General features: G+C 35.4%; 1 protein-coding gene across 2 annotated transcripts in view; it reads right to left on the bottom strand.

The window, feature by feature from the left end:
* Positions 1-355: 355 nt before the first annotated feature.
* The window catches only part of ppp1r1b (protein phosphatase 1, regulatory (inhibitor) subunit 1B), a 37,089-nt gene continuing 23,154 nt past the window's right edge, over positions 356-14,290 (bottom strand). The window contains exons 2-5 of one of the 2 annotated variants that reach the window (XM_055005310.1): positions 11,163-11,252; positions 9,241-9,316; positions 8,219-8,359; positions 356-3,872 (exon numbers count right to left, since the gene is read on the bottom strand). In XM_055005310.1, coding sequence (XP_054861285.1) covers positions 3,706-3,872; positions 8,219-8,359; positions 9,241-9,316; positions 11,163-11,252 — 474 coding nt within the window. In that variant the 3' untranslated portion in view covers positions 356-3,705. The remainder of the gene's footprint in view (positions 3,873-8,218; positions 8,360-9,240; positions 9,317-11,162; positions 11,253-14,290) is intronic. The other variant, XM_055005311.1, reaches the window with a different exon arrangement.

Raw genomic sequence — 14,290 nt, 5'->3', positions numbered from 1 at the left:
ACAAGAGCTTCTCACTAGTCCCGATCTATGAGTTGCAGTTTCCACATGTAAATTATGGTCTCCAATAAGAGATGTCTGATATTGGGATTTTTTTTTGCCAATAACTGATATGCCGATATTAAAAACATTCTCATTCAATTTTTTTATCATTGCATGCATGCAAGGGTTTAACTGATTCTGCAAATGAACATTTTGTTGTTAAACAGTTCATGTTTGTGGAGAATTTTGACAAAAAAAATAAAGTTAATACTATTTAACCTTAACCTCAATATAAAAATATGCTAACCATAACCAGATTTTCTCACTAAAATTGATTTTTATCTCAAGGACACAAACACGCAATACACACGCAAAGTGAAGGTCAAGTTAGGAGAAAAAGAAAATGAGTTTATTTCAATATCATAGAGTTGCTCACTTTAAAACAACCACATCACATTGAGAAACAAGAGAATGGAGAATAAAAGAAAAAGAAAGCATATAAGAGTCCATACATGTCTTTCAATGGCTGTTTTCTTCTGACCTGGAGGAGGAGGAGGAGGAGGAGGAGGAGGAGGAGGAGGTGAAAAAAGTTTCACAAAGTTTTATATACAAACAGCCCAGATGTTACAGATTTATTCATCCTGTGGCACAAAACCAGTCGGATCAGGTTTATTTTAGCTAAACCAGTAATTAAAGTAGACAGATGCTGATTGGAAATGAGTCCAAGAAGAGGAAGTGATGCGTTATCTGTGTTAAAAACAGTACAGAAAGTTTTGTGCAGTGAGAGTTTTGCTGAAAAGTCCGTCATACAGCAGCCGCGACGCCTTCTTTCAGGCTCTTGGTTCTGCAGCTACATGTGTGTTTGGATACATGCAGTAGAAGCAGGGCTTCGGATTAGAAAAATAGCTCTTAACAACAGACCCGAGACGTACAAATCATGAGGGAACAATTAAAAAGATGACGTTATAAAAGTGGTCATATACAAAAGGGAATCTGTGAGCACTGAGAAATCCCAAATGACTGGCGGAGGAAAATTTAGGGTTTTTTTTTAAATTCCCAAGACAATTTTGTCAGTTTTAAGATGTGTGGAGGCAGTTAACAGAGGGGTGTTTTGCAAAAAAAAAAAAAAAAAAATTAGAGGTAGCTTCGCCATTTAAAGATTAATTTCAAAAACACAAATCATTTAAAAGGAAAAAAAAACACACTCAGCAAGCTCGTGGATTTGAAATTAAAGACATTAAACATTTTGGTGCTGATCATTGAGTCATCCGTGGGTTTTAAAGTGATACTCCGAGCCAAAAAATGCTAACATTAATCCTTTTAAAGTAGATTATTTAGTGACTATACACTGATGGATAAATGCTACACATAAAAATCAAGAAAATAGGGGAAGATTATGACACAGAAATGATTTAAGAAGTTAATTCAAGTGTATTTATACTCATTTAAGCTCTGAAAATGTTTAATTAAACCTTCTGGCAAGTGTTAATTCATTCATTTCAAATTTGGCAACATACAGCTTGCAGTAAATTATGTTATTAATGTTATTATGGTGAAAAGTAAACGGTGAGGCTGATATTAATAAAATGACAAACAGTCAACTAAATAGTGATAAACTACAATATAGAGAAATAATTACTGGATACATGAAAAGACTGTTGCTGGATAGAGCATAAATAGCATCAAAAACAAGATTTAATATCATGAGAATATTCTGGATTAAAGGTCCCATACGGTGAAAATCCTTTTTTTTTATAAGTTGTGGTTATTATAAACTTGAGCGTGTGCATTAAAAATCGTTCTTTATTTCCACATTTTATGCAGTTTCTACATAAAAAAAACAATAATCATCAGCAAAGTTCATCAAATGTTGGCTGCATGAGTGAACACAACAGCCTTCATGCACTCCCAGCATCTGAAAAACTGAACACCCAGTGGTGGATTGCTGTTATTATCGGTGGTAATGTCCCCATAACAAAAGGGAAATCCTTAGTGTTTGCATGTTGTGCATTCATGGTGGAAACTTTAATTTACACCAATAAACAAGAGCTGGATGGGTTACTGTGTCTTAGTTTCTCTCCTGCTCTCTGTGCTCACATAAACTCCATTTTATGAAAGCTAAATTCACAATAAAGCTGTTCTCATATGCAGCTTTCTGCTGTCACACAGCAAAACAATAAAAAAAGTGATTGAAATACAGCTTATTAATCACTTAAAGTTGCTGTTTTGCAGCTAAAACTCACCAAATGTGTGAGCTAAAAACAACTGTGCTTTAAATTCAATGATATTTCCACTGAAAAAAATAATTTCGAGAGAAATTTAGGGCTCATTGAGCAACCCAGATTCCACAATATGGCATTTCTATACAATTAAGCTGCATTCTCGATTATGTTTTGAAGGGGGAGTAATTTAGTTTTGGAATAAATGTAATTTTTGATGGAAAACCAACAAGGTCCATGTTGGATTGTGCTACCAACCAGTGACCAGGCTTTTACCCACAAAACTCGATTTAAATTTCTTTTTCTGGTTTACTTTCAGTTTTCACTCACTTTCTTGTTTATGTTAGGCACCAAAATGATTTGGTTTGGGTTAAAATACGACCCTTTTAATACATATTTGAAGCTTTCTCTTCATTTTCTTGGTCACCAGGGTGACCAGTCCCACCTCATCTAATAAATCATTAATTAATACCAGTGAAGCAATAAAATATACGACAAAGTTGCATTGATTAGAAGTGTAGTATATCACAGACTGTAAATAAAAGATGGACATAGATTCTGGGGGAAAAGTGAAGCAAGAAGTGCCTTAAAATTGCATTTTTTCTAACAGCCAGCAGGGGGCGACTCTTCTGGTTGCAAAAAAAAGAGTCAGATTGTATAGAAGTCTATGAGAAAATGAGCCCTTCCTTGATTTTTTTCCAAATCAGTCGATAGTCTTAAGTCTTCTTCATTACAGCATGACATTAATCTTGCGTTATATGTTATAAAATAAGGCAGCAGAAAATGTTTTTCCCTCAAAACAGATTTCGGTTGTATCGGAACGAAATTTTGTGGAGACCAGTTTGGATAGAAAGTTGCAGAGAGTCTTCTTCCTGAAAGCGCATCTGAAATAGGACTAAAAGCTTTAAAACTTCCATTAATTGAAGAGGCACAATATGGGACCTTTAAACGGTTGATTGGAGCCGGAGTAGCACTTTAAACCTGCCGTTCCTACTTTCTACCACCAGATGGCAGCACAAGCAAAGGGCTAAACATTGCTGCAAATCAGAACAGCGCAGAAGGCCGGTTGGAGAATCAAGTGGAGCACATGTGCACACGTTTAAAGACCTTCAAGTGTGGTTTTTTTTTTATGTACCCGAGAACGTTTGTTTGCGTCGCTGAAGGAACATTTGTGTGCTTTAAGGAAGAAGGAGGTCCGGTCTGGCTGGGTTTTTATTTTTTGGTCTCGCTGACCTTGACCCCTCATTAGAAACAAAGGGACACTAAGGGCCAGTCTGCTCTGTCAGCACATCATCATCATCACCTGCCCATTACTAACACAATCCCCTCTTTGTCCTCTGTTTTAGACCCTTTGGAGGTGAAATCTCTGCCCACTCGCGCGTCTGATTTCATGAAAGCTTCATCCGTCTCCACACATTCAAACATCCACACAAATAAAAGAAGCACGCCACCCATATCCTCTGAGTTCTTCAGGTTCAAACCATCCCTCCCCTCTGAGCGTTTGCTCTCAGTTGCTTCCTCGGCTGTTCTCCTCCGTCGTCGCCTCGGTTTTGGTTCCCTCCTTGCCTTCGTCCTCCTCCTCATCTTCCTCCTGCGCCCACTGGATCCGCTTGGTCGACTCTCTGACGCCGGACAGCTTGTCGGTCTGTTCGGTGGATGCCGTCTCTTGGTGATCTGAAGAGACAAACACTGGAATCAGCACAACTAGTGTAGCTTTTTTTAAGCAAAATTTCCAGTAATTCCCTAATTCAAGTCCCTAAACTGAAAACCTTTGCTTTTGCCCTGCAGGACTGACACACTGTTGAAAAATAAATGGCGAAAATTTGGCAGCAAGGGTGACATAAAAATGTGCATTAAAAAAATATGAAGTGTCTTCACGTTTAAAACAGTGAAAATACTGATAAATATCTGTAAAATCATTTGTTTTTGCAGATTTAGATATTAATGTAAATATAGTAAATTAGTGTAACTTTATACAGTTTTCATATGGACATTATGTACAGTTTTGGCTGGTGTCTGTAAAATTATGATATTTAAACAGATTTAAATACGCTTTTCTTTTTTTTACATTCAAAATGTAAATTAATACATTTGTTTCTGTGATTTTTCTACATCTTTTCTGTAATTTTTCTTAAAAAAATCTGTAAAATTCCAGAAAATTATTAAAAAAGTTAAAAACTGAATTTATTTAATATAATTATTATTAAATAATTTGCCATTTTTCAGTACTTAATATATGTACATTTTCTTTAAAATGATGACAAATATCTGTGAAATAATCCTATGTTTTAGCAGATTTAAATATGGTTGAAAATAGTTTAATTTTAAGAATAACAACAAATTGTTATTTGTAAAAATACTGAGTTTTCATGTGGACTCTATGCACAGATTGGGCCTGGCTGTTTGTTTGTTTGTTTTTTACAGTGATAAAGTACATTTTTTCAATGTTGTATTCCCCTGTGATTTCACGACTTATTATCTGTAATTTAACAAAACAGGGGAAATCTGTAAAATAACAGAAAAATATTCAAAAAGTTACAAACTGTTAATTTAATTAGTATAATTATCATTAAATAATTTTTCAATTCTTAATAAATATTTTTTTCTTTAAAATGATGGCAAACATCAGTAAAATAATGATATGTTTCAGCAGATTTAAATATGGTTTAAAAATATAATTGTAATTTTAGGAACAAGAACAAATTATCATTTGTAAAAATTGAAGTTTTTGATGTGGACTATATGCACTGTTTTTTTTTTGTATATTTTTTACTCCTTTTTTAAAAACTACATATTATCTGTAATTTAACAAAACAGGGGAAATCTGTAAAATAATAGAAAGTTATCCAAGAACTTACAGTTAAAAATGTTCTTTTGTTTGTTTGTGTGTTGGTTTGATTGATTTTACAGTGCATCATTTGCTGTGAACAGATATTGAAAATCAGTGGATTTTTCACTCAATATCTGATGTTTGATCAATGACAGCTCATTTGGTGTTATTGATAAGCACTGACTGATTGATGTTGAGTTAAGGGAGGAATGCTAAAATATCTCAGAGATGCTTTGTAAAAGGAAAAACTGTCATATTTTTGGAGATTTTACATGCAGTTTGTGCTTTTTTGTTCCTTTATAATCTGAAAACTCACCTCAGAACTTCAGAAACACACTGATTTCTGCAAAGTTTTTCGTGTAATAAACAGATTTTCCCCTCGGATCTCAGTCATATGACCAACAGCTACCTGATCAAATAACTTCTTTCCTTGATTTGCCCTCTGTGTTAACTCGAACCGCGACTGAAAGAACAGATGAAGTGCAATCAGAGGAGCCAATCAGTGACATCCTGTTTGTGTACTTTGTGTTTCTACAGCTTCCATAAAGGGATTTACTGAGAGTCTGTCATTGGAGCAATAACTGCGCCGCTCTCATGTGACACAGTGCAGATCATGAACCTATAATTGTGCATCATAAAACAAAACACACTTGTTTATTATGAGCCAGTGAGCATGCAGAGGAGGTTTCGTGCAGAGTTTTGCAGTTCAGTTTTGTTGGAGATCAAATTTGCACAAACATCTGGGTGCAGTTTAGAACTCAGATCTGATCAGAATGTTTTAAATTTGGTAGAATATAGAAGCTTTGTTCCAGACATTGATCCCAGCTGGTCTTTCTGATGGATTGATGGATGGTGTTGATGCTGAAGCTAATATGACACTGAGGCTGTTATTCAGCACACCTGGAGTTTCACCTGGACTCTGAAAACAGCAGCAGGATTCTTCTACAGAGAACAGCAGCTCTATTCAGCCGGGAACTACACTAGGTTTTTATATTTTGATGTGGTATGTGAATGAATTATCCCAGAAAAAATTCCACTTTTTAAAGTGTAATTGTTTCAACAATTAACTGTTTTTTGTTTTTTTTTAGAATTTGCCTGTTTTGTTAGAAAGACATAAATAAACATGAAATTTATGTTAAATCACCAGAAATATTCCTATTTTTCATTTCTGTAGCTCATGCTTTATAATACTTTCTAATTACTAAATGAATTAAGAATCAAACTGGGTGCTTATCAATAATTTAATTTAAAAAAACAAAAAACAAATTAGCAATTCTGAACAAACCTTAATTAAATCAGTCTATTTTAAAGATGGACAAAATTTTAATTATCAATTAACATCTAATGAAGCACTGTTTTAAAAAATAAAATAAATAAAAAATTTTACTGTAATTTTAAAAAACATTTTAGTTATTTTACAGATTTTCCATGTTTTGTTAAATTACAAAGAATAACTTGCAAAATCACAGAAAAAAACAAGCCATAAATGTAAATAATGTCCACATTAAAATCTGTATTTTCACAAATAGCAATTTGTTTGTAATGTGTTTGATAGTAAAATGACACTATTTCATATGTGTGTGTGTGTGTGTGTGTGTGTGTGTGTGTGTGTGTGTGTGTGTGTGTGTGTGTGTGTGTGTGTGTGTGTGTGTATTTATTTATTTTTTCAGATGTTTGCTGTTATTTTACAGAAAAAATATGCATATAAGGATCAACAATGTGATACAAAAATGTTTTCACTGTTGTACAGACTGCCTCTGTTTTCTTAAATTACAGACAATATCTAGTAAAATAACAAGAAAAAAGGATTAATTTGTATTTACAAAAAATCTGTATGTTCATGAATAGTAATTCATTCTTTTAAAGCATGTGATAATAACATTATATGGTCTTACTGTATTTAAATCAGCTTTAATATTATTTTGCAGCTATTTCACTGGTATTTTCATAATTTTTACTGTTTTTTAACATCACTATTTCTGCTTAGATTTTAAGAAATCATCGCTGCAGATTCTCTTCATCACTTTGGCATTCATTTCAAGTAGAGCTCGACACTTCATTTTTATTAGCATTTTTTACTGTACACTTAATAGTTTCTTGTCTTTGTATGCAGATTAGTTTCACAGTCAGCACGTTATATTGGGTTTTATGGCCTGCAGTGTTAATTGTGCATCGCTTTGACCCAACCCTTGCTGTTTTAAAATGTTCTTTATATATAAATTTGACTTTGAAACACAGAATGAGGGAATATCCTCTGGAGGAATAGTAATAATCCCTCCAGTAGAGTTTCAGAAACTTGGAGAATCAATACCAAGGAGCTTTGAAGTTGTTCTAATGGCCAGAAATACTTTACTAAGCCACTTTATGTAGGATTTTCCTTTAATTTGTCCTCTGTCTGTGGTTAACAGGAACATTAGTGCCACATTTTACTGTTACTTCTGTTTTAACCTTTTTAACTTTTCTTTTAGCCATTTTATACTGCATGTAAGCAATTTGTTCTTTTGTGGTTTTAAAGTACAACCTGAATGGAGCCAAATATTTAGTTGCTGCCATAAAGAAATCTCAAATTTTTGGGAAAATTTTAGGTCTACCGAAATAAAAATAGACAATTTAGTGAAATACTAATATAAATAATCCTTAATAACATAGATTAAAGAGGCTTGGGCTTAAATTTTGTCGCAACAGATGATTTTTTAAATGTTCAGAGCTTTTTTTAAATTGCCGTTTGAGGAAGTCATAGCAACAATGTTTTTAAACACATGAAAAATAATCCCAAATTATGTAAAAATCAATGAAAGCGCAGGGGAAAATGGGAAATTGGGTCATTCATACAAAACTAGGAGGAAAAATACACCTTTAGACACTCTTACACAGCTAAATATTTCCAAATTTTCACTTAAAGTTTACACGTTCTGCAGATTTTAAGATTTTGCAATCTGGAGAACATTTGTTTTTCAGTAGAAAACCCAATTTGCAGCATTAAATGAATGTTCTTTTTGGACTGGAGCTGTGCTGGGTGACTTCACACTATTTACGAAAATAACCAAACCAAAAGGGGAAAATCCAGTCAAAGTGCCAGCGGTCGTGTTTTCGTCAGCTTTTAAGCGCCTGCAGGTGTATTTTTCCTCTACAAACACGGCGCTGTCCTTGCTGCCACGGTGTTGTTGTCGACGCAGAGCCTCCCTCTCACCAGCAGCTTTGGTGGGAGATGCTTCGCCTCCCTCCTGGTCCTCATCCTCCTCCTCCTCATCCTCCTCCCCTTCACAAGGGTCTTCCAGAGGAGGGTAGACCCCTAGGTTCTGCATATGGGCTTCAGCCATCTTCTGAACAGCTACACACAGGCGAACAAACACAAACACACAACAGGACCACACCGACACATGGGATAGAGGGATATGTTGTTTTTGGTTTTACCACGCTTCAACACTGTCACTTCTTATCGAGGGTTTTTGAACGCATGCCAGGCAGGCAGCAGGCAGGACGCCAGTCAGACACATGCAGACAGACAGACAGACAGACAGACAGACAGACGGACTGATTTTATAGTTGTTTCCCCATCTGTTTGTTTGTATCCTCGTCTTTCCTCCACTGATATTATCTCGCTTCCTCGAGGTCACCTTCATTCTTTCACACCCTCACATACACTGTTTTTGTTGTTGTTTTTTTTAGTAGCTTATGCAACTGGAAATGATTCTAGTTTCAAGGGCACATTTCTGAAATCCCACATAGATGAAACTCTGCTGACAAATCCTTGAGACACAAAAGAAGAAAGCTTGTGCATGTTTTGTTTTGTTTTTTCTCCACTCAGGCCTACATACGTGTGTGTGTGTTCATGCTTCTATGTGTGTGTGCGTGTCACAGCTGTATACACAACTGGCTGTAATCCTGGATGATCCAGACTTTCCTCAACTCACACTCAGTGTCTCACAGCTGTCACGCTCTAATCTCTCCATGCTGATATATGGGTCCTGCTGCTGAGCGTATAAGAGCAGAAACACATAGAAAACACGCCTATGCATGTTAGAAATGCGCATGCACGGAGAAAGTTTTTTAAAAAAAGAAAGACATAAAGCCCTTTTATTGCACATCTACCCATCTGTCGCATGCAAAAGAGGGGGGAATTGATGGCAGCGAAGCTCGGTAAAACAAAAAAATAAACACGAGGGTGAATCACGACACACAACCACCACCTGTAGAAGAAAAGCTGCTGACCTTTGAGTGATGGAGGCTGGTACACGTTTGGATTAACACGCTTTGGTTTGAGCACTCCGTTCTCCCCTACGACCCACTGTGGACAACAAAAAAATACAAGTATTAAAACTGATTCTCTCCTTAAACGTCACCTCCAAACCCTGACGAACATGCTTTTCTACAAAAACAAGTTAAATTTAATGACATTTATTAACAGTAAACTTCAATTTTAGTTCCAGGGTGGAGAAATAATCATCTCTAAACACATACTAATGTGCTTTCCTGCTACAACAAGCTAAAGTCTTTGAAATTTCTTAACATTAAACTTAGATTTTAGTTCCAGGATGCAGAAAAAATCACCTCAAAATACAAACTAATATGCTTTTCTGCAAAACCAAGCTAAATTTTAAGACATATTTATTAACATTAAACTTCAATTTTGGTTCAGAGTGTAGAAAAAATCACCTCTAAACACATACTAATGTGCTTTCCTGCTAAAACAAGTTAAATTCTTTGAAATGTCTTGACATTAAATTCTAATTTTAGTTCCAGGTTGCAGAAAAAAATCACCTCCACACACTTATTGATATGATTTTCTGCAAAAACAAGTTAAATTTAATGACATTCATTAACATTAAACTTCAATTTTAGTTCCAGAATGCAGAAGAAATCACCTCTAAACACATAGTAATATGCTTTTCTGCTGAAACAAGTTAAATTCTATACATTCTTAGCATAAAATTTTAATTTTAGTTTCAGAATGCGAAACAAATCACCTCTGAACACATATAAATATGCTTTTCTACAAAAACAAGTTCAATTTTATGACATTTATTAACATGAAACTTCAATTTTGGTTCTGAATGGAGAAAAAAGAATCACCTCTAAACACAGACTAATATGCTTTTCTGCAAAAACAAGTTCAATTTTATGACATTTATTGACATGAAACTTCAATTTTAGTTCCAGGATGCAGAAAAAATCACCTCGAAACACATATTGATATGCTTTCCTTCAAAAACAGGTTAAATTCTATCAATTTCTTAACAATAAACTTAAATTTTAGTTCCAGGATACAGAAAAAAATCTAATCCAAACACATATTAATATTCTTGCTGCAAAAACAAGTTAAGGTCAATCAATTTACTAACATTACACTTTAATTTTAGTTCCAAGATGTAGCAAAAATACTGTGGCTTCAGAGCAAGTTGTGGCACCAAAAAATGGAGATTCTATGCATACACCATAAACTTATATTGAATGCAAGCTCATACAAACCTTCTACTTTCAGCAGAAGTGAAAGAACAAAAAGCAAAACATATTTTCTACTGTAGGAACTTGCATGATTGTGCATGGTCTGACCACAAGAACTGTAACTGTAGAGCCTATTTCAGAGTCATTTGTGGGTAGAAAAAAGCATTTACTTTAGGGTAGATACTTTTGAAAAACTGCTGGACAAAAGTCGATGCGAACTGGTAAAACTTGGAGAACACAAATGCATGAAGTTTGCTTTTTCTGCCTTTGACGTCATGGTCAAACACAGGTAAACAAAACAAACCTCCGCTGTTCTATTTCCTTCATAAAACCGGAATTACATCCTGAAACTATTATTTTTCAGTGTTTTTCTGCACTCAGAGTTAAAGTTCAATCAAAGCTGATGGATTCTGCACCATAATGGAAACTGGTGTGACGTTTTAATGCTGTAGGAGTGAATGTCCTCCTAAAGGTCGACGCTGCTGTTTCTAAGGTCAAGAATGAACCTTGAAGGCTAAAGAATTTAAAATTAAAACTAAAAAGTTCTTGGGTTTGAACAATGACTCACCACAGAACATGAGGAATGGAAACATCACAGGGTCGCATGGGGTTAAAAAATCTTTGGAGTTCTGGAGGAGGATGCACGAGGATTCACGGACACCTAGTATATAAGATCGTTTTGACTTCACCTTTACCTGATGGGTGGACTGATCGTCCTCAGGAGACGATTGGTCGGCGACTCTGAACAGCGTGGCAGGTGTGGGCCTCCTGCGACGGATCTACAAACAAACACAAACAAAGGGCAGCCATAAATACATAAATAATTAAGATGTAGCTGGCTCTGTATTATTAATAAGACTCAGTACAAAGACGTGTCAATCAGATGGAAAACACTCATGGCGCAAAACTGACTTTATAGTCAAACACAGTGCAGAGAAATTCCTGTGGTCCAACTTCTAAGCTTCTGATGCAGGATTCAGTCGAAATAAATGACCTTTTACATGCATTTCAGCCTCACATACAGAAAGTCCATGGAAAAAGGGAACATTTGGAACCAAATGAACCCAGCCAGACACTCCCATCCACTGTTGGACCTCCACACTGCCTCTTGGAGGTTCGGATCAGGTAGCTGAAGGCATAAAAGTGCAGTCAAGGCCGGATGAACTGTACAAACTGCTGTATACAGTGAATTCTCTGTTTGTGGGAACAAACGTCCAGCTGTGGCCGTGAAGCCCTGCAGGATCGAGACCTGCCGGCGGGAACGAAACCCTCAGAAGAGCTGATTGTGCCCGAGATAAAATTCATTTTGAGTATGAAACACTTGCCACTTGTAGGTTTCTAGATTACAAACACACAGAGTCCTGCATGGAAGCAGAAGATGTGTATCTGGGTGTATTTTTGCAAAACACATTTGTGACTTAGCAGTGCAGTAGATTTGTCAATTAATTAATTAATTAGGAAAACATTAATGGACAACTATTCTGATAAACAGTTAAACATCTGAACCTAAAACTCATCAGAAGACTGAAAAGACATGATTTCTTTTTTTTAATTACCAAAAATACACAGTTTATCAGAGCCAGAAACTGTAAAAACTGAAAAATTCTCCAGGTTTTTATCTTTTTAAATAGTTTTTGAACTAGCTATCTAGGATGTACTGTTTACTGGAAAAATTAACAAATCTAAGCCTAAAATTATAATATTTCATCAAAAGTTTTAAAAAAAATCAAAAAAATTAACCGTTTCCATTAACCAGATTCTGTAAAGAAAAAAATAAACAACAAAAAAATAAATAAAAGTTTTAAGCTCCTTGGTGCAACTACGACTTTCTGATGGTCCCTGAGTGCGTCATGTGTGATGTCCAGTTCCATCAGGAAAAATAATCAAATCTAAGCTTAAAATCATCATATTTCATCAAAATCACTTTATTCTACATGTCTTGTTTTTAAAAATTCATAAAAATTAAACAGTTTATACCAGAATTTGTCAAAAACAACAATTTTATGCTAATTGGCAAAACTAAAAAGCCATGTTTGACCAACAGAGAGTTTTTGGTTGAACTGCAGGCAGTGTTTCTACAGAGCAGAGAGGAGGCGACAAAATAGACTCAGAGGAACATTTTTTTACAGCTGATGTACAGAGAGTACAGAGAAAAAATTCACAGTGGACATAAAAAATATAAAAATTTAAAGATCTATTGCACGTTTTTGCCAGTATTGGTAATACCTGTGCTCATATATATTAGTATACGTGTGTCATACTGCATATTTCTAAGTTCCTTCTAGTTGTGGCGATGGTTGTACTGTTTCCATAGAAGTACATGACTTCATGTTGCAGTGAAAAAATCCACAGTGAGAAAAAATATCCACATGCAGAAGTGTCCTTGGGCAACACAGTGAACCTTAAGTTGGGTCAAAAAGGTCAAAAACTTCTGTATAAGGACAGATTTTTAGTTTTAGACTATTTGGTGTTTGGGTTTTGGAATTCTGATGCACATTTTCTGATCTAAATTATTGATCATTTCATCAGAAAACTGTAATTTGTGGTAGAAACAGCCATTAGTTGCCACCTTAACAGACTTAAAGCACCAGTGGTTTAAGGTTTTTTTTCCCCTTCATCACTCAAATTTAACACAGTTCCTGTTCAAACCATAAAACTTTAACACCCTGCCTTTCAGGCAAACAGGACGTGACTGTTTGATCCCCAACAGATAAGTTCAGGGTGGAGTTTGAGGCCTTTACAAAGAGAAAACTGAACATGCAGAGCTCAGTGGTTTGGCTCTGGACCCCAGAATTTTGCAGAATGACTCGCTGACATCTATAAAACTAACTTTTGGAAGAAACGTCGGGTAAAATGAGAACACCGGCAGTGCAGTTACTGTAAGTGGACCTGGCCGGAGACACAAACGAGGCATTCAGTGTCCTCTGAGCTGCAGGAAAACCTTGAACACGACGTGAACCTGAGCGCCGCTGTTTACGGCTCCACACAGCATCACAGCTTACGAGCATCCTGGCTCTATTTCGCATACTGGCGGTTGTGTTTGTGTTCGTTGTGTTGAGCTGTGCGTCATCGCAGCGAGGCAGCATGTTGTCAAAGCAGAGCTTTTGACGAGACCCCTGCTGGAAATCTGCTGCTGTCCGATTGGGAGTAATCAGGCGTAGATTTCACCCATATTTATGACACCAGGCACAAGTTTTAATCTCATCATGCAACTTCCAGCTTGTAATATCACTTTTCAATAGTTTAGCAATATTAGTTTCATTTCATGTGCAATATATAATGGGCAATTTCATTTCATTTCTCAGGTGTAATATTTCAGTTTAGTGTGCAATATTTCATTTTCATTTCACTTTTCAGGTGCAATATAATATTTTATTTCTTCTTTATTCTTATTTTAGCTCAATAATTTCAGCAATGTACCAGGCTTATATCGTATCCCTTTTTACTTCTACAAACAAGGCACAAAATGAGAACAAATGAGAAAGAGTAGCAAAAATGAGAAACAAACTAAGACGCAACATGACAAAAATGGGGTGGAAAAACAACAGTAAGAAGACATAGTTGTCATGATTTAGACAAGAATGACAAATGACACACAAAATGACACACACAAGACACAAAGAAAGAAGAAGAAAGATAAAATAAAAACAAGGCACAAAATGACACAAAGCAACAAATAATGAGACATAAAATGTGACATGAGACACAACACGTGACACATGACAAAAATTAGACACAAAATAATAAAATAATGAGAAAATAATAAGAAAATAAAAAATGAGAAATAAAAACGTGGCACAAAACAAGACAAATTAAA

This window comes from Amphiprion ocellaris, chromosome 19 (assembly GCF_022539595.1).
Source record: "Amphiprion ocellaris isolate individual 3 ecotype Okinawa chromosome 19, ASM2253959v1, whole genome shotgun sequence".
Lineage (NCBI taxonomy): Eukaryota > Metazoa > Chordata > Actinopteri > Pomacentridae > Amphiprion > Amphiprion ocellaris.
Note: the sequence above shows the minus strand (reverse complement) of the source record. Positions and strands in the feature narration are given on the sequence as shown.